We start from the raw sequence: 21,393 nt of genomic DNA on the forward strand, positions 1-21,393 counted from the left end.
GTATCACACATCTCCTTTTACCACGCAGTGTTACTGATAGTGACATCTCTCTTGTTCAGGCCTTTGTTTCTCTATTCCGCTAGGTCAGAGTAGACAGAATTATAGAGTATGCTGACTTAGAACTGATGTTGAAATTTTTAAATTTGACGTATTATGACGAAAATCGTCACTAGGGTTGTTAACTTGTTACCTACGAATTTAAAACTATGACATATTTGCTGGACGTGTTCCTCTTTGGTTGTATTGTTGTTTGTGTTTTGGCACATGCAATTAAAATTGTCAGAATCCAATTTTGAAATATTTATTTTAAATATTTAAAAATAAATGATATCAGCCAGCGCGAGGCACATTACGTTCATAATCCTAGTGAAACCCTACAAATTTGAGAGATATTGAAACCTGTCCGTTTCTTTGCAGTCGAACTACTGGTAGTTATGTCTATTGTGGCTAGGTATATTAACTTTATGATTTAAATTCATATTTCATTAAAATATATAATGTTATAAGTGTGCAGGTAAATAATAATTAAGGTGTTGGCTGACATCACTGTTATTTTATAAGGTGATCAAGGACAGTCAACATGAGTCAAATATTGTTTTAGAACATGGAACTGTGGTTTAATAGCAATTTACACCTTATGATGAAAAACATCAACAAGCCTCAATATCTTGATAAAACAATAAGTTTCAATGATTTTGGTAATAGACCGCCCGTTGTATGAAATGGTAGATGAAATTCCAACATTTTCAACGTAAATAAGATTTATATTGCCAAATTTATAGCTGCAAGTAAATTTTACTCTCACCTTGACCTCCACTGTTTTAATGATATCATCAAGCTATATTTAATGAGGATTTCGGATTTCCTACATCAAACCATTGTTTTAAAATGCATATTATGTCGATTTCTTTATGATAATAATAATAATAATTTGTTTTAGAACCTTTGAAATGTTAAAATAACAACAAATATTTAGGGGCACGGCAGCACCCCCGCCAATACGCGTCAAGGGGCTAGGAAGCTGGAAGGGCCCAACCAGAGATCTAAATTCTAAATAAATAGGTATGGTACATAAAACATTAAAGGACAGGAAGCTACTATGTCAAAGGCTTTCGATATGGTGTCCTATGAGATACTACGCAACAAGTTGCTGGATGAGACGGATCTTCCAATTGAGGTTATTAATATTTTTGATTATTGGTACAAGAACCAGGAAAATGCTGTAAAGTGGTCTGGGGCTCTCTCTAACCTGTACAAATTAAGGTGTGGAGTTAGACAGGGTGGATTAACTTCTCCTCGTCTCTTCAACCTTTACATAAATAAGCTGATCGAGGAGCTGAGCAACACTAATGTCGGTTGTTCCATGGGCGGAGTGATGCTAAACAACATTAGTTATGCTGATGACATGGTGCTGCTCAGTCCCTCGGTCAGTGGCCTCAGAAAACTGCTAGGCAAGTGTCAAGCGTATGCCGAGGCCCAAGGACTCAGGTATAACTCTAAGAAAAGTGAACTACTTGTTTTCCAACCCCGTGAACATAAAGTTAGCACAATACCACCCGTGTTTCTTAATGAAGTTCCACTTGCTAGAGTCCATAAATTTAAATACCTGGGTCATTGGGTAACTGATACGCTTGTTGACGATGTAGACATTGAGAGGGAACGAAGAGCGTTGGCCGTGCGTGGGAACATGTTAGCTCGTAGATTTGCAAGATGCTCTGATGAGGTAAAAGTGACTTTATTTAAAGCTTACTGCCAGTCCTTTTACACATGCAATCTATGGGCGAGCTACACCCAGCGCGCGATAAATGCTCTTCGTGTTCAATACAATAATATCTTTAGAATGCTGTTAGGACTACCAAGGTACTGTAGTGCCTCAGGCATGTTTGCAGAAATGCGCACCGATGGCTTTAACGCCATAATAAGAAAAAGAGTGGCGTCATTGATGCAGCGTGTCAGAAGTAGTAATAACAGCATTCTAAGGGTATTGACTGATAATCTTGATGGTTTGGTAAGGCATTGGATAGAGCTTCACGTTAAATAGGAATAGGCTCATTAAAAGTTCCAACGCCTCACCATTCCTAATACACAAATTGCTGCTATTGTTATTTGATAATGTGATGTACTAACATAGTTTAAGTCTCAATTATATTATTTACTAACACTATGGATTTTTGTTGTGATCCGAAATAAAAGTTATTATTATTATTATTATTATGTGCTGCTACTTTCACAGCGAACTCTAATATAAGAAACCACCCCCTAAAATTTTATCAGTTTTGTTGCACCCTATATAAACAGCAATACGAGCATGTGTATGTCGCAGTCATATCCATTGAATGACTAGCGAATTCATTGAATAAAACCACGGGCGTATATATAACTTTGATAAGGGGGAGGGTCCCTGACGTAAAAAAGCGGCCAAGTGCGAGTTGGAATTGCCCATGAAGGGTTCCGCAGCAGCAAATAGGCAACGTGTTTTGGAAATCAAATGTACCGCACCGATTTTAATCTGCGAGGTACATAAATATATTATTGTCGAAATTGGACAAGTAAGATGGATAGTAATGGGGGGTCCGGACCCCCAGGACACCCTTTTTATATACGCCCATGAATGAAACCGTTTAATTGAATGACTAAAAGTCAATTCGTCAAGTCTTTGACTGTAAATGTTGATAGTTGTATCACGTATGCGGCCACATTATATTTATTATGAGTAGACAAACAATGAGCCAATAATTACATATACATACCTCAGACGTCCGGCGTCGCATGATCGTTTTTTTGGGACAAAACTTTTTCGTTTCCTGGAGCTGGTATTATATGTTATTAAAAAAACAGTAGACCACGTATAAGTCAGAGGTTTATCAAGAGGAAACCGTACCATACGTTTTTCATCAAAATTAGTTCAGCTGCTTATCACAAATCATGAAAGTTAATTAATTATTTAACCGTAGATTTCCCGGTTTTAAAATTATCCAATGTTCTTTACTTGCACTCAAAGCATCTGTTTACAAAATTTGTATGAAGGCTGAAGCTATGAAAAGCTCGAATGAATTTAAATCCTCAGAAGTAACTGCCTGGCGCGTGTAGGATATAAATTTTGCTTTTTGATAAATCTTAATTATGTCTTTTGATGTTGCTTACCGATTTAGATGATGAAAAGCAAGCAATTCCCTACGTCGCGTCGTGTACGTATCCATATTCCATACTAATATTATATGCGAGTGTGTCTGACTTTAACTTATGTTTTCTAAGAAAAATGCCTCAATGCGCTGCTTACTAACATTTTTCAAGGCATCGCAAGGCCGTGGTGAGTGGGGGACGATAATTTATCATCTAAGGTGTTGTATATTATAATTCTAGTAATAAGGTAATCAAATAGCAATGTTATTGAACCAAAAAAAAAATGGCGTAGAAAAAACCAAACCAAAAAACCAAAAAGAATGGCAGCGGCGAACCGAGCACTTTCAGTGTCATAATATGATTTTAAACTTTATCTTCATTATTATAATACATAGTATCGCTTGAGAAATCGCGGCCACGGGTGGCCGTAGACTTCTCAAGCGATACTATGCATTACAATAATGAAGATGAAGTTTAAAATCATATGACGCTGAAAGTGCTCGCCTCGCCGCTGCCATTCCGGTGTAGCGCGGCCCTTACCACCTTTACCAGAATGTGCTCAACCTCAGACTTTAGCGTAACCCGGCCTGTCCCACTCGCAAGAATAGACATCGAACTGTAAGTACCACCCGCAGGTGGCCAATCAGTAGGGACTCACAAGCGAGCGGTGACGCACGCGCAAGATTTTTCGTCGCGTATCTACTGTTTACTGATCAGTGATCATAGAGGAATTTTATTCATGATACTGATTTAACCGCTGTGACAAAATCGTTATAAATCTTATAAAAATGAACAATTAAAAAAGGCCTATGAAATATGTATTTGAATAAGTAGACAAAAACTATACAAACATAGCAAATAAATCAATTTCATACAAAGACAAACTACACAGAAATAAACACAAGTTACTATGTTTAAATTGTAAAAGTTTCCTGCACTATAATCGAATATATATAAAACTACTATAAAATATAGATTATTGGATTCCTAAAATTTTATATTAAGTACTATAAAAAGGTTTGTTATTCGTATCAATAGTAATTAAAAAAGATTATTTTGTTTTCTAAAAGGCGAAAACCTTGATGTCGTCAGAAAAGGTACGAGTTATGCGATAGACAGAGAGCGGACATGTAGGTGAATATAATTGTAGGCACTTAACACTGCGCGGTCGGAATTTGAACTTTATAGTATCGTAGCATGAGTCGTTATTTCTTTAAACGGGTTTCCCCAGTGGGAATTCTGTTGGTACTACCATAGAGGAATAAATATAGTACTACTAATATATATTCTGTGGCGTAACAGCTAAAGGGCCGTCCATTATTCCCGTGATATTTTTTAGCATTTATAAACCCCCCCGTCTTAGTGATACGTAGTGAGGTTTAATACCACCCGATTGCACGACGTTTGAGCTATGGTGTGTTTTCAGACGAGGATGAGGCGACGACGTCGGGCGTGACGGACGGCGCGGCGGACGAGGCCAACCGCGTCATCTTCGTCAACCGCCCGCAGCCGCAGAAGTTCGTCAGCAACCGCATCTCCACCGCCAAGTACAGGTGAGCGGGAATAAAGCGCTAAGGGTGAAGCCAAACGAGCGTAATTTTGTGAGCCGTGAGTCGCAGAATTTCGCCTGGCAGAAATTCTGCTGCATTCAGTTTCATACAAAAATCCTGTTTGATTCACACGAGCGTAATTTTGTGAGTCATGATTTTAAAAAGTTATTTATGCGACCGAAATTCTGCGACTCACAGGACTTTTGTATAAAACTGAATGCAGCAGAATTTCTGCCAGGCGAAATTCTGCGACTCACGGCTCACAAAATTACGCTCGTTTGGCTTCAAAAACAAAATAAATCAAATATTTAAGACGTGATTGTTATGCTTTTATTGAAGGTACACTTACGTGTACAGTACGGTCAGTACCTACCAATCCAACCAATCCCCATTCCCCATACTGTACAACAAACGTGATTTTTATGCTACACAATTTTCGCCAATTTTTGCTCTATGTTCTATAACGGTATACGGAACCCTTCGTGCGCGAGTCCAACTCGCACTTGGCTGGTTTTTTAATTTATTCAAAGCATATTTTGTTACATAATACATTACAAATCGAGGTACTCAGTGTGCGGTAGCGATCTTGATACTCAGTGGAAATGTTTTAGAATCTAGAATTCTAGAACATAGCGGTTGGAGAGAACCTGAGCGGCCTGAGCGAAACTCTCGAGTCTCGACCCACTTGACGTCGAACTGAGCCGCGGAAAAGTTTCTTTCAAGCTTAGCCAAACCGAAAAATGCACTTTTTATAATCGAGACAAATTATGTTTTGGAAAATATGCTAATACAAGCTATATGTCTTGCTTTATTTTTAAACGGGATGAAACATGAAATAAAATTAAATAAACAATAAATAATTCATTTTTCATAGGTGTTTAGTGATATGAGATTTATTTAATCATTGTATATTTATCTCATATTTGCCTAACGGAAAACACGATTCACTTATTTTGACTCGACAGTTATATTTTTCGAAATTATGAATCTTTCTGGGCTTTTCAACAAATATCTGAGGCCTTAGCCAAGATGAATTCTTGATCGCTTCGTTATAGAATCGTCAACCAAAAATGTATGGAAATGACATAAGCGTTCGTTATCATGAGTCTCTTGTCGTAATCGTGTACACCATTGGTAGCCAAATTACAAGTTGGACGAAAGCGATATCACTGTTCATCTTCTTTATTGCGATAAAGAAGTGCCCCTTAGCTTTTTGTATAGAAAGTCCTAGACAACACACACAAATGCCACTAATCGCTAGCGTTTTCGTATCTTTTCTTTTTCGTCACAAACGATTGTTAAAAAGGCGGTGTTATCGCGTTGAAGAACAAAATGGCGTGCATTCGACAGCTGTAAATTGTGTGTGGCTGCCGATCAATGGTTCTTACTTCTTGTTAAAAACATACTCAAGTACTAATTAATATGCATGCATTACGCTTGCTGTGGTGGACCGCGCACCACCACACCATATCGGACAGGCGCAGGAGGAGGCTTTTGCTAAGACGGCAATTAGAGAGAATAGAAGACAAGCCGGAACTTCTATTCACACAAAATTTCCGTCTTGACAAAGCCTCCTACACAAGTTTGTGTATGGATTTGCGCAGGGCAAATATTTTAAAGGGAACCAACGAAATACCTCTCCAAATTAAGGTAAGAAAAAGAAAATGTACTTAAGTAATTTTACTATAGGTATTGTAATTCAAATGTTGGTCTTGAGTTCTTTATTCAAGTTCGGAGTTTCAGTTTTATGCAAGTTCCCAAGTGTCAAAATCCATTTAAACAGCTCTAAAACAGTTTCAGATTTTATCAAAATCGGTCTAGTGGTCAGTTTTGTGTATGGTCGGACTCCATTTATTTTATGATTTGTCCCACAACTTTTAAATCTGAGGCTAACTAAATGTGCAGTATTGTGAATTATAATAGTGAAATACAAACAAACTAGCTTTTCAAGACTTTTGATATTGATTTTTCTTTACAGTTACATGGATCTGATAAAATCTGTCATCCATGCTGGCAAAAAATTGACCGAGCTGCTACTTGTTCCACTGAAGTAAGACATCCCAACAATAACCAACCCAGTATAATCTTGCCAATGTACACTAGAGCTTCAGGTTCTCAACAGTTTTGTTTTTATCCTGATTGTCATTCAACCCAAAGACTGGCTGCTCCTAAGTGGCTGAGAATAAAATTATTCACTGATTATTTTTATGTACCACAAAACTGTAGGATTTGTTCCTTCCATTTATATAATGATAATTGGGAGGTACTTAGTAATATCCAGCAACCGATTCATAGTTTTAATGCAGAACACATTCAGGACTTCGCTGCGCTCATATTATGACTATTTTATGGTCTTTAGGCTGGGCAAGGCATCAAGATCATATTGATCCCCCTGCCCAGTTTCTTGATCAAGTATTACTTACTTATGAAACAGAGTAATAAAATATTTATTAAAAATATGTTGTTTTATTTGATTATTTACCTTTTCCAATAACACATAGAAATCTAAATATAAAGTCTGATACAAAACTAGGTTTATATTCTGCTTTTTACAAAGACAAATGACGGGAAGTATATGTTATTTCCGCAGGTGCTGATGGTACTAATCTAGGACCGCCTACATCGGCGGGCCTCCCCGTGGATGTAGATGGTCCTGGATTAGTAGGCTCTATTATATTATATTGTATGTCTTCCGTCGACACCATCTGTGGTGATTGTGGTGATGGTGGTGGGAGTATTCTGCAAAAAAATAAACAGTGTATGAAAGTATTATAAAAGATAAATAGTTTCATTGGGTTTAATTGTATTGATAAAATTAGTCAAAAACACATACCATTTACAAAAATTTGCTCTATGTTGGCTGGCTCTGCCTGGACGTCTACAGGTCTTTCAATGAGATTAATGTTCTGGAAAAAAATACATGAAAAAGTTTTATCAATGAAAATATTTTCATACATTGACCATACATAATACAATATTATCCATTTAAAGTAATTTATTATAGAAACAAATTAATATTTTAATCACTTACGGTAAAACCCAGCTCTTGGACAGCCTCTTGGCCTTGGACACCCAGTAGGCCCATGATAGCCAGCACTCTGAGATCAAGTGCCGACAGCGACTGACCATCATGTGGCCCACCGCCTGTGCCATTGGCAGCTAGGCGGATTCTAAGCCCCTTCTTCTTAGTTTTTGACTTTAGATCCGCCCAAACCTATGAAAAATGAAATACATGTTTTTTTTAAATTATAACTTTGAAAAACATTTATTTCTCTCTTATCAAGAAGTAGTATAGAGTAAGAAATTCTTTATTTGTATTAACTTAAAACCAATCTAAAACTTAAGAAACAATTCTTCTTTAATAAAAGATTAAAGATTAATATTATGACTAAATATATTATAATATTATTAAGTAAATAATGTATTCTGATGAAAAAAAATTATCATGAAAGTCTGTGATGAAATAAAAATTACAATTAATAAGTACATGGAATTGAGTTTGTTTTTTTAAAAAGCTTTGTAATACCTAGCCCCCAGCTACATTTAAGGTACAAAGCTTTAATCAAGATTTCAAATTAAGTACTTTGTTTCTAAATTTGTTTTAAAATACCTACTTTGAAATAAAACCTTGCAAATTAACAATTGAATTACTTTCACTGTAGTGAAAAAAAGCAGCATGTATACTGCTTTGTAACTGATTTATTTGCAATGTAAAAAATACTAAGGATTCTAGTATTATGAAGGAATTTATACAAATTATTATTGGCTCATATTATCAAACATTTACCTACTTACAAATGATCAAATGTATAAAATATATTTTACCAAATGAATACTTACTTACATACCTTCTCATTGAAATAAAATACTTACTTAATCTTGCTTAAAATCTACTTATAACATTTTAAAAACCTATATTTAAAACTTACTTTTTTCCACTTTTTGGTTGTTTTTGTTGAGCCATTGCCTATGGCATTAAGGCTATGGGTCAGGGTGTCCCATAGCCTTTCAGATCGAAGGCGCCCTTGGGCACCACCAACGGGCCTGGATAAATCTCCATTACTGCAATACATTTAATAGAATAAAGGTTTTCAGTATTTAAGCAAAAAATATTATGAACTACTAACTAGTATCATCTAATATGCATCACATTCCTACACATGATAATAATATTAAGTTCATGGTTTGCCCATTGCACAGGGATCATGCCTCAGGGTTAGTCTGAAGGAACTAGACTGAAATCACAAACCTTTTATTATCTCTTAATACCTCATACCATTAGCTTGATCCTTTCGTAAGTGTACAATTGAATATTGATACATAGTAAGTTTTATCACTACCACTAAACCATTTAAGCAAAATATTTAAGAAAATATAAGTTTTCAACATCATCGTAGGCATCAATGTAGTAACTACAACTGTGAAATTTACTTACGTCTCCATGTATTCTGTTAAATATATATACTGTTCGTTACTTGTTTTGCACGTTCATTTTAATTTCTATCGAAAATAAATTAACAAGAAGAAAAAACACGAAAAACTTCTCGTTCACATTGGAATAAATTCGCGGTCTGAGTTGGCGGCATAACAAACTCATTTCAAAGTTATTTTACCTCTGAGTTATGGCGAAAGTGATCCTAAAACCCTTGTCATAAAGTCTATAGCCGAGACCATAGTCGTGTTCGTTTCGTTTTTCAATGCACATTGCGCATGCGCAAAGTTAAAAATAAGTGTCAGTGTGTCATGTTTTAAAATACCTACCATTCAATTTCTGTCAGATTTTAGAACATGACACTGACATTGACATTTAGAAAACGAAACGAACACGACTCATACTGACAGTTGACATTTGACAGTTGAAATTTAACAGTTGACATTTGACAGGACAACAAAACCAAAGACAATTTTGGGGCAAACGAAGGTAAAGAGAAAATCGTTATGGAATCACCGAAACGTAAGTTCGCCGGTTGTTGGCTAGGGCAAAATGTTCTGTATTGCATTGGCGTTAAAGAATCTACTAGTCTCTTCGTAATAAGGCGAAGTAAATTTGGCTAGGGCCTCTGTTACGCTTATTGAGTTACTATCATCAAATAACTTGCACTACTACAATCACACACTTTATAAAATAATGGCTAAAGGAAATATTATTTTTAATTTTAAAGTAATCATCAAAAACAGTTTTGGGACTTACGACCTTTACTTTCGTGCTATAATGCGGGAACCTTTGTTACGCGATATTGTTCACTATTAGCTGCAGTGCAAAGCACAATGCTCGGAGGCACGATTCATGGAATCATTAGATTATCACGATTGGAGGATAGCGGGGTGTGTAGGCGGGGCTAGCGTGCTTTGATATTTTTGACAGCAGGCTCTTAAGTTGTAGGTGAATTCTAGATGCTGGGTACATGGATCGCGATCCAGTACCACATATTTTATACAGGACCTTACTAATACAAACTTCTTATAGATGAGTTAATAACGTATGAATAGTTAAAAACCTAGTGTGTATCTTGTTAAATAAAACGCTTGAGTCACAGACACGAACTGAACTTTATTTTTTAAAAGTTATGACAACTGTCAAGTATGGCACAGATAGTATTACAATTTACATACTTATTACTTTATGACAGATGGCGCTACTATATTTATAATTATGTGTGATATTGTCGATACTAAAATAAACATAAAATAACAGTGTAGGATGTACGGTCCAATTTTCCAACGCGATTTGTATTGACAATGGTCAATGGACGTATAAAAACTAGTTTGTATGAATTTGCTAGATAAATATCGCTAAAATTCGCCATCGAAAGTCGGAACCTCCGGGCCTCGCTACAACTATTTTACCAGAGCAGAGCCTAGTCGAATATGAAAATTGTTGAAATATGACCACACCGCCATTGAAGTGGTATAATATTAATTGTTATAATATTATTTCAAAATTTTGCCGCGCCAAAGGTTCAATCGTGTGAAAATGATATAGCCATTGACTAATTAATAATAATTAATTAATTAATTATTCCAATTGAACATCAAGTGAAAATTGTATGACATTCTGTCAAAATAGAAACTTGCGGCTCTACAAGGCGCTATTATGGCGCTGCCGCCATATTATCTTATCTTATATCTTTAAACGAGCAATTCTTATTTATAAATATATATGTAATTGGAATCTCGAAATCGGCTCCAACGAGTTTCATGAAATTTAGTATATAGGGGGTTTCAGGTGCGATAAATCGATCTAGCTAGGAATCATTTTTAGAAAATGTCATTTTATTCGTGTTTTATCGAATACCGAGCAAAGCTCGGTCAAATAGCTAGTAACTTATAATAAGTTATAAGATGTCAGTTGAGAAAGAGCAAAATGGTCAAACTAACATTTGCACTGGGCCGAAATTAAAACAGTGCTGTCTAGCACTGTTTTAATTTCGGCCCAGTGCAAATCGGATTCAGATCGGTGTAGTTTGTCTGCACTACACCGATCTGAATCCGATCCGAACGAAAAAGTTCTATTGATTGCGCACTAAAAAGTATAACTCACCTTTCCGTCATCAGGGAATCTCGGGTTCGGATCGGTTTCGGATCGGACGTATTGCAAAACCGCTCACGCTTGTTCAATTTTGAGCAACAACTGATTCAAATTCACGTCGCCTAACCGTATCATAACAATGCCACGAGATGCTTGCAAAATCTTTGTAATACAATAATAGTTTTGATAAAATATTTCAGTCCATATCAGCTCTCGTAACTTTGTAATGAACGCTTGGTAGTTAGGTACACCGTACTAGCCAGCGAAAATCGAGAAGGCCGCTATGAACTATAAACAGTCGTGTTGAGTGTTGACGCAGTTGCTGTAAACGCACCGGAGCCGTGATTGACTGAGGTTAATCAAGGCGTTTACAACTCTTTTACAATTACAGACTAGCGTGGATAAAGATAGGTACATTAATTGCAATGTATAGAGAATAGATTCAATATAGAGTAGGCTCTTAAAAAATGCACAGTTCGTAAATAATAATTATTGTAATGTAAAGTTGTAGAGTAGGTACATTTCAATCGCAAGTAACGAGACATGCTGCCAATATAATTATTACATCATCTGTCACCTCCTGAAGATCTTTGCAATGTACACAAGAGAATAGAGATGATCGTCTAAACCAGGGCTTCTCAACTTTTTTTTTGGTCGGGGACCACTTTTATATATTTTTTTTGCTAACACGGACCACTTTGATTTTTTTTAAAAATTGACGAACCGACGCGACTGTCGCCCGTCATATCTATAAAGTTTAAGCATTCTTTACGTCGGACTTAACGACTACTAAAATAATGCAATAACGCCATCAAAATATTATTAAAACAATATGCATTTGCATACAATTTGCAAATGCAACCCGATGTCTATATTCACTGTGTTCATTAGCATACAATTCAAATTTAGTACAAACTAAAATCCCTGTCGCTCCTCAGTTCGGCCAGGTTCCGCCCATAGACTAGAAAATGATAGCTTTATTACCTGTCTATTCTAACTTATCAGTGGGGTTATCGATGGACCTTAAGTAGGAGCCATAGCATAGCATCTCATTCGTGACAACTTTATGATTATCTTTTATAGTTAATATCATTTTGGCCATAAATTACGAGACAAATCCGAAACTTCATATTATTAAAATATGTCAGCGTGAAGTAAATATGTTTAGTTTTCCTCAAAAGTCACATCACAGGAGTGAAAAGGTTAGGAAGCGCTGATCTTGATAGAGCTAACACAAACAATAGACAACCACTTGTTATAGAAAAAAATGTAGAGTTTTCATCACGACACTAATTTTATGCGAGCACACTTACCACTAAAAGGATTCTACGGAAGACAAAATGACAGATTTGATAAAGTAACTCTGTAAAATATGTCTGTGTTTCTGTCGCCTGCAAGTAGGTATTACTTGTCATTTGTAAAGCAACCGGCATATCTATCAACTCCCTTAATTCACCGTACGCCGCGCTCCGCTGCAGGGACTAATTTCCTCTCAGTTTAAATTTACTAGAAGTTATTTCATAATTCATAGGGGAAATGTAAAACCTATCGTTTGAGTCTATAATATTTAACAACTTCTAGTTGCTGGCACCTATAATGAGTTCTTAATTTTTTTTTTTTTTTTTAAGTATTTATTCCATTAATTTACAACATTATGTCCTTATCCTATAAACCGCCAAACTGCATTTCAGTTTGTTGGCGATAAAATAGGACTCGTTATAGGAGTTAAGGATAAATTGATCGTGGTGTGTTACATAGACTCCGATTTTTATGTAATTTGTAAAGCATCATTTATAATAATCTCTATCAATCTCATCAATCACATGAAAACCATAGCTGGGTATCTAATACGCCATTTTGATTATAATATGTTTACAAATATTATGCACTTAAAAAGCACAAATCATGAGTTGTAACAAATGCGCCAATTTCCTTCATTCCATCGACATAATTTGTGCGCCTTTCCTCTACAAGTATAGCTAAACTAACAGCAATTTCATTGTTCGAAATTATTTGCTCTAAGGTTTTCCTCAACCAAGCTATACTTAGTACTTTGGAAGAAACGTTATTATGTGTTAGAATTCTACTTCACGTGGCTAGAGGCTCAATTGGAATTTGAATAATAATAATTTCCTTCTACCTTTCTAAAAATTACTTTAGTTCTTCTGATTGCATACATTTATTACTCGTTAAGAGGAGTCCACACCGCCCTTTTTTCCATACAAACGTTGTCCCCTGTTTCCTCCCTGGATAATGCTAGTAGAGTTATAATTTTTTTCCTGAATATCTACGGCCACTAATACGATGTCCCTATGTTTTCTTTTTTTTCATAATTTAATTATTAAATAAGATATGAACGTTCTAAAACCCAAAAAAATTGCCAGATTTTCCGCTGTGTTCAAACGTCCAGAAAACAGATTTGGCTAGATTATACAAAAAAAGCAAAACATAGGAACACAGCTCAAGCCTTTTTTTAATCCTTAATGAAAAAAGTACTTAAATCGGTTAAGTTTTGGAGAAGGAATCAGGGGACAACGAATCGTTGATTTTTTGGATTTTCTGCAGTTGTCTCTATCGCGTTCTGCGGTATAGGCTTGAGGTAAGGGAGACAGCTATAGATATTACACGTGCTTTTTTTTCATTTCTCTAGCCCCTGGTGTATCCTCTTAAAATAATACGTAAGTACACGGTTTATCGAAGCTAATGTCAACAGTGTTCGCGTCTATTTCGAGAGGGTCGCGTTGAATAAAGTTTTATGTATTGTGATGATCTGAGCTTTTGGCGCGGCGCCATGCTGAAGGTGTCTGGTCCGGTGTCCTCCGGTGTACGATCGCTGGCAAGCCGGTGAACCGTGTTCCTACAGTAGTAAGGTTGACAAAAGGTACACCAACTTGTTTGCGATACGTCTGGTCGCTTTCGATGATGTCAACGTTGTGGAATTAGTTTTAAACGAAGGCCGCCGATCCAAAATTATTTCTAATATTTAATCCATACTAATATTAACCAAAGTTAACAACTGAATGGGTACCCGAAGACGGACGACGCAACCGTGGCCGGCCAAGAAAGGGGTGGCGCGATGAGCTGGAGGCATACCAGCCCGGCTGGCCAACGGTGGCGCAAGAGCGAGAAAAATGGAAGACCCTGGGGGAGGCCTTTGCCCAGCAGTGGGACAGCATAGGCTAATTAAAAAAAATATACAAGATGTTAGTGTAAACACCGTTATCCTTGAAACCATCAAATGGGCCCTCAAAATGAACAACTTTTTCTATGAGAATTGAGAACAATGCTGTGAACTAAAAAAATCCGTCTTCATGCCCATACAAATTGCGATCCGGGCATCCGTATGCGTATGAAGACGGCATTTTTTTTGAGTTAGAGAGTAGAAAAAGTTGTTCATTTTGACGGGCTCATTTAATGGTTCCAAGGATAACGGTGTTTACACTAACACACTGTATATTATCCTAGTAGGTAGACCTTTGGTTCGCCCTCGAGAGGGTGCAGGTTCGGGGTGGAGGCGGGCGATGTCTGAAATTACAACTCGATCGGTCGGATTACTCTATTTTGGCGGTAGGTTGCCATGGAGATTATCATCAATAAAGATGCTCCCGAGTCCCGACAACCGTATACAATATAATATACGGTCTGGACATTATGCATTATTTAAGTATTATTAGATGACGCCCGCAACTCCACTGCGCCAGAATTCGTTTATCGCGCGGGGACCGTTTTTCCGGGATAAAAGTATCCTACGTCATTTCCCGGGACTTAATCTCCATAACAAACATCACCTTGTACACTTGAAGGTTAAGGGCAGGCAAGGTTTACAGTTATTTTACGTCGAAATACTTGAACTACCTACCTTAGGCGGTCGTCATAAAGGTTATATCAGGGTGAGACTGATCGGTTTATAGAGCCGGCGAGCCCACGGCCAGCGCGAGGACGTGGCGGTAATTGGATGAACCAGTGACGGGCGTGACTAGCAAGGTCGAGGGTGCATATTATCCCATATAATGCAGTGACGTGTGCGGTTACGTGCAGTTGTTATATAATATCTAATTAATCCCTGCCCCTTGAATTCGCCAGTTTTGATGACGAAGTTGAACTTGGAGGAAAATGTATGTGACTTGAGAGATCACTTGACAGTTGACATTAAACGTTTCTCGAACGCTACGACGCTCATCTCAGGTTGAAGTCTCGAAACGGGGCGGGGTTTAGAAATGAAAGCCGTGAAAGATTCTTTACTTTTACCCATATTTTACGAAAGTTACCTTAGGATTTACCGGCAAGACCAATATAATAATTTTGGAGTGACAATCCATACTTTACCACTACTTTTCGCATTTATAATCTTAATAATAAGTAGTTACATAATATTATACATAAATGCGAAAGCGCCCAGCGCGTCTGTCTGTTTACTGACCTTACCTCTTCACGCCCAGATATGATGGACGCCGGACGGATGGAAGATGGAGACACTTGGAGTCCCGGGAAAGGACATAGTATACTTTTTATCTCGGAAAAATGTACGGTTCCTGCGTGATAACTGATAAATGATTGCCGCAACGGAGTTGCGGTCGTTATCACCACATTGTATAAAACAAGTCCCTTTTTCTGTCCCTATGTCCCTTTGTTCCCTTTAAATAAGAATAAGAGTCTTTAGTCTTTAAAACTTTACAACGGATTTTGATGCGGTTTTCTTTAATAGAAAGAGCGATTAAAGAGAAAGGTTCATAAGTATAATAACATTCATTAAATAGTGAAGAAATACTGTTATTTTGAGGTTTCTAATGTGATGTCGTAAATAATAACATTTTTTTTTTCGCTTACCGCTTACGTTGCAGACGCAGGCTGAACCCTACGAGATTTATCTGAATAATGTACTAAACTAAGTGTACACAATGAAAAGTAGTAGTTAGTACTTACCTAATGAATATAAATCAAAACTACTGAATCGATTTTAATATTTTTTAGTGAGTGACATAGGTGACTACATATTTTATACCCGTGCGAAGCCGGGGCGGGTCGCTAGTCTAGTATATTATATTACTTAATATGACACATGATATAAAGCTCGCATAACTCCCAGTGCTTGTTAGTCGCGTAAGTGTACACCCTTGTAGTGTGTGACAAAAGCAAAATAACGAGACAGCTTTGTAAAAGACCTCCTACCTACCTCTTACTGTCTAAATTGAAGACTGTCTAAATTAAAAGAACCACGTAACTAACATAAGAGCATCAAAGAAATCAAAAAACCCACTAATTTTTTCCCTTATAATTTGAACAAACTTATCTTCTTCATCATCTAGCTAATAATGAAGAAGATAAGTTTATAAAATACACATAAAATGAAGGCTACACATAAAATCCACAGTTTTTTTTATTTATTACTAGATGTCCCGCGCGGCTTCGCCCGCGTAAATTAGGTATTTTACGGAAACCGTACATTTTCCCATAAAAAAAAAACTTATGTCCCTACTTCCTTCACGTGGTCTACTCTATATCTGTGCCAAATATTGCCATAAAAATTGCTCCAGTAGTTCGTGAGATAAACCCTTCCCAATATTGCTCCCGTTTTTCCCACATTTTCCTGAGTTTCTTCGGTCGTATTAGTCTTAGCGTCATAATCTATGGCCTATACCCTTACTCGATAAATGAGCTATCTAACACTGAAATAATTCTGTAGTTCCTGAGATTAGCGCGTTCAAGCAAACATACTCTTCAGGTTTATGATATTAAATATAGATTTTTTTAAAGTATCGCTTGACAAACTCGAGTCTCGATCTAAAAGACTATGAAAAGTACCAAAAACAGGGTCATAATTAATAGGCTCATAATCATGGGATGATGCATGGTATAATATGGTAATGATGATGATGATGATAAATGTAATTTTCATAGTAGCATATGCTTTCCGTTCTTAAAACAACGCTGAAACTCCCAAACTTGTATCTATAAAGAATCCGAAGTTCTCTCAGCACCTTCCGAACCATGGTATACCATGGCATACCACCTCGGTGCAAAATCTTACTTGTTGGTAGCATATGCTTAGAATACTTCTCACGAAACCGAAGTCACCACATGTTTCCCTATAAGTTTTGAGGAGTTCCCTCGATTACTCACGGATCCTTCATCAGATCTTTTGTGAATATAATACCAAATTGGGATGATACCCTATATACCAAAAGAAAATGTTTGAAAATCGGTTAACAAACGGCGGAGTAATCGTTGAACATAAGAAAACGAACATAACACCTCCCCCATTTTGAAAGTTGGTTAAAATTGTAGCCTATGTGTTATTCTGATGTATAAGCTATGTTATTGTAAAGTTTCATTAAAATCCGTTCAGTAGTTTTTGCGTGAAAGAGTAACACACATCCATACATCCATACATCCAAACAAACTTTCGCCTTTATAATATTAGTAGGAAGTAGGACTACTCGTAGTAGGATTTCATATCAATTTAATACGGCGGCCCATAAGCCTCCATTTATGCAAGAAACGAAAATTTTTAACTGCTTCTTACCTGCTTCTTCCACTAACGTCTTTTATTGTGTACTTAATTTTTAAAAATAATCCACTTAATATTTTATAAATTTTCGATAGCGCAGTATTATATTACTAGAGGTTGCTCGGCAACTCTGCTACGAGAGAATTCGTTTACGCGGTAACTGTATAACATGTTAGAAAATAATGTCACTGATTTAAAGGGGCAGTTGTAAATAGCAGTTTTGGTAAGTTAAAAATTATAAATGGCACGTTTAATAACCAGTTTAGCAGTTAAAACTAAGCAGTAAAGTAAACAAAAATGAGTAGTAAAAAATAATGAAATGGATAATTGAAAACATATTTATTGAACAGTAAAATAATTAAATGAGCGGTAAAAATTAATGAATGAGCGGTTACGTGTGGGCAGCAACAAATTGGAATTTGTCAGTAAGAAATCTCATTCTAAGCAGTTATAAAATCGGCCAAGTGCGAGTCGAACTCGCCCATGGAGGGTTCCGTACCGTTATAAAGCGAAAGTAAGACGGTCGCCGGCTGCTGCCGCAGCACGCTCGCTGCGCTCGCTCGGCTCCCTCTGTGTTGTGGTCTAAGTTCTAACCTAACCTACTTTTGGACTTTCTGGATTGTGTTTGTTTTAGTTTTGGCGGGGGGCTGCGCCCCCCTTAGCTCCCCCCGCTTCGGTATCCGTGGTTAAGTAGTTATCGAACCGCTCATTCCATCATTTTTACCGCTCATTCAGTTATTGGACTGCTCAATTATTTTTTTATTACTGTCCATGTTTTACAGTCGCAATAATTCATCAACCGCCATAAAATTAAATAACTGCTCAATATTTTTTCAACTGATCATAATAACATCTCAAATATTTAAATAACTGCTCAAAAAATTAGTTCCCTAAAACAATAATTGTCCAGTGTCCTACGTCCTTTACCGGGATTCAGTGTGTTTCCATACAAGATTTACATAAGGTTTGTCCGGAGTGTTATGTTATATAGTTGAGCGGAGATAACAGACAGAACTTTTTTGTATTTGTTACTGTAGTATTGAGTCTATACTACAGACTATACAATATACACTACGTAGTAGTAGTCAATATAATATGAACGAAGGTTGGCAATCGTTCTAGTTGTTAAGGAGTGCGAGTTCGTGACGGGTCATCGATGGCTTGGAAACGTCACCGAGAAAGCCACCGACGTCTGACCTCATTTAAAACCTTTTTGTAATATCGAGCTATGCGCTATAGAAGAATTCTGCATCTGCAATTTTAATTTTCCCATTTATATCGTAATTTTTCTCACGACTGCACTCGGAGACGACGAAAGATTGAATGTCTAATGAAGATATTTTATTTTTTTATTGACAAATATTTTATTTTCTCTTCGTTCAATTAAAGTTAGGTTATCATATTTCAATACCACTGAGTGCGGCCGCTAGTATTGTGAATAGGGTTGCCAGATGTCCAATTAACGGATATAAAAAATTAACGGTCATACCGGACAGAACAATGTCCGGTATTTTGAGAAAAGTCGGTGTTACTGGTACCTAGTTTTAGGTGATTTTAATTTTTTTAGAAGCTCCTACCTTAGTATTATAAAAATACAGTTTTTTATAGTTATGATATAAAAAACTGTATTTTTGCGACCTACCATACAACCCCCTCTGTTTTCTTACTTATTATTATATAACATATCAGTTAGCAGAATAATATATACTACTAGATGACGCCCGCAACTCGGTTGGGCCAAAATTTGTTTATCGCGCGGGAAGTGTACATTTTTCCGGGATGAAAGGGATCCTTTCCCGGGACTCAAAGTATCTCCATACAAAATTTCAGCAAAATCGGTCCAGTGGTTGGGACGTGAAGAGGTAACAGGCAGACAGACAGACAGATAGACAGACAAACACACTTTCGCATTTATAATATTACTATGGAAGTGTGGATAATTAATTAACAGCATGTATTTGTTTATTTTTTAACCATCGTAATCATCATTAAAATCATTATAATTTTCGTCATTAAGGTACAGGTACAGTCTGGATATGGACAGACAGACGGACAGGCTGAAATATCTTTGTTATCGGGTCCCGTTTTTACCCTTTGGGTAAGGAAACGGGGGAAAATTGTCCATCTTTGTTATTATACTATGCAGTATGCTGACACGGACAAAGTCGCGGGCAACAACTAGTAGAAAATAAATTCTTGCAATATCGTATTGTTTTCTAAGGTGTTATATTAATTTACAAAATAAAAATAATGCCTTTGAAAAAAAAAATTGCAACAAAGTTACTTTTAAAACGTCTGACAATAGTTTTGGTCATTGAAAAGTGTCTTACACTACATGATACTAGTTCAGAACAATAATCTACAAATTAAATATAAATATTAGCCATTTGAAAATAAGTAAAGTAAGACTCATTTTTAGTCGACTTTGGTTCCTGGTACCTGACCAGGTGTCACACTTAGAGCTACACAAATCGCAGGTATTCTCAGTACACGAGGCACTACTAATAACCTATGGTTTCATCCATCAGAGAGTAAGTTATGTCTGATATCCTTCTGGGATCCAGGTCTATTATATGATTACAATATTTTCTCGCTTTTATGAAAGAGAAAAGGAATATGAGAGTTGACAAGAATTATTAATGTCATTGTCGTCCATTTTACCCGCCGTTTTTTACACACAAAATATATTTAGACGAGTGCGGCGAAGGTTAAGTACCTACAGGGTGTAACAAACCAAACTGATAATACTTAGGTGTGCTTTAGGGTTTAGTCATTAGTGTATGTCTTGTATAGAGGTCACCGTGAATGTGGCAGTGCCGAAAGATTTTTTTTTAATTTTTATATGACCAAATTCTTAAGAGGATACACCAGGGGCGAGAGAAATTGAAAATAGGTATTTGAAAATGTATTGCTGTCTCATCAATCTCAAGTCTCCCACCGCAGAGCGCGATAGAGACAACACGACAAAAGTTCTAATAAAAGAACAGAAAATCTTCGATTCGTTGTCCGCTGATTCCTTCTCCAAAACTTAACCGATTTAAGTAATCTTTTCATTAAGAATTAAAGCAAGGCTTGAGCTGTGTTCCTATGTTTTATTTTTTTTTGTATATTCTAGCCAGTTTTGTTTTCTGGGTGTTTGAACACAGGGGTTTTTCTGGGTTTTTGGACGTTCTTATCTTTTCTAATAATTAAATTATGAAAAAAAAAGAAAACATAGGGACATGCTAATAGTGGCCATAGATATTCAGGAAAAAAATCATAACTCTACCGGCAATATCCAGGGAGGAAACAGGGGACAGTGTTTGTATGGAAAAACGGCGGTGTGGACGCCTCTTAATTGGGGCATTTCTATAAACAAACTTAGAAGTCAAAAGTAACTCTTACAGGGCCGCTTATTCACAGTGAACTCTATAAAAGGAACATATTGACGTCCTGCCTAAAGTATTATCATTTGTCGCTAAACAAATTAGTTTTGATAGAATGTGGTGTAATCATCCGAAATGTGATTTACAGCTACAATTCAATAAATGAAATAGGACATGATATCGGATGCCATGAACCGTGTATAATTGAATTCGGAGCTCGGTACTCTGAAATTACCGGGAACCAGTAGGTATGTCTCTACGTTCGGTATAATTGGGTTGCACCACCGAATACTGTCAAAGCGTACCCCGTGTATTGTG

The 21,393-nt window shown here is 36.7% G+C and overlaps 1 protein-coding gene across 16 annotated transcripts in view; it reads left to right on the forward strand.

The window, feature by feature from the left end:
* The window catches only part of LOC121728767 (probable phospholipid-transporting ATPase IA), a 116,190-nt gene that overhangs the window by 67,294 nt on the left and 27,503 nt on the right, over window positions 1-21,393 (forward strand). For all 16 annotated transcript variants that reach the window (XM_042117022.1, XM_042117019.1, XM_042117026.1 and 13 more), the window contains one exon: window positions 4,550-4,676. In XM_042117022.1, the coding sequence (XP_041972956.1) occupies window positions 4,550-4,676 (127 nt within the window). The remainder of the gene's footprint in view (window positions 1-4,549; window positions 4,677-21,393) is intronic.

This window comes from Aricia agestis, chromosome 7 (assembly GCF_905147365.1).
Source record: "Aricia agestis chromosome 7, ilAriAges1.1, whole genome shotgun sequence".
In the NCBI taxonomy this organism is placed as follows: Eukaryota; Metazoa; Arthropoda; class Insecta; order Lepidoptera; family Lycaenidae; genus Aricia; species Aricia agestis.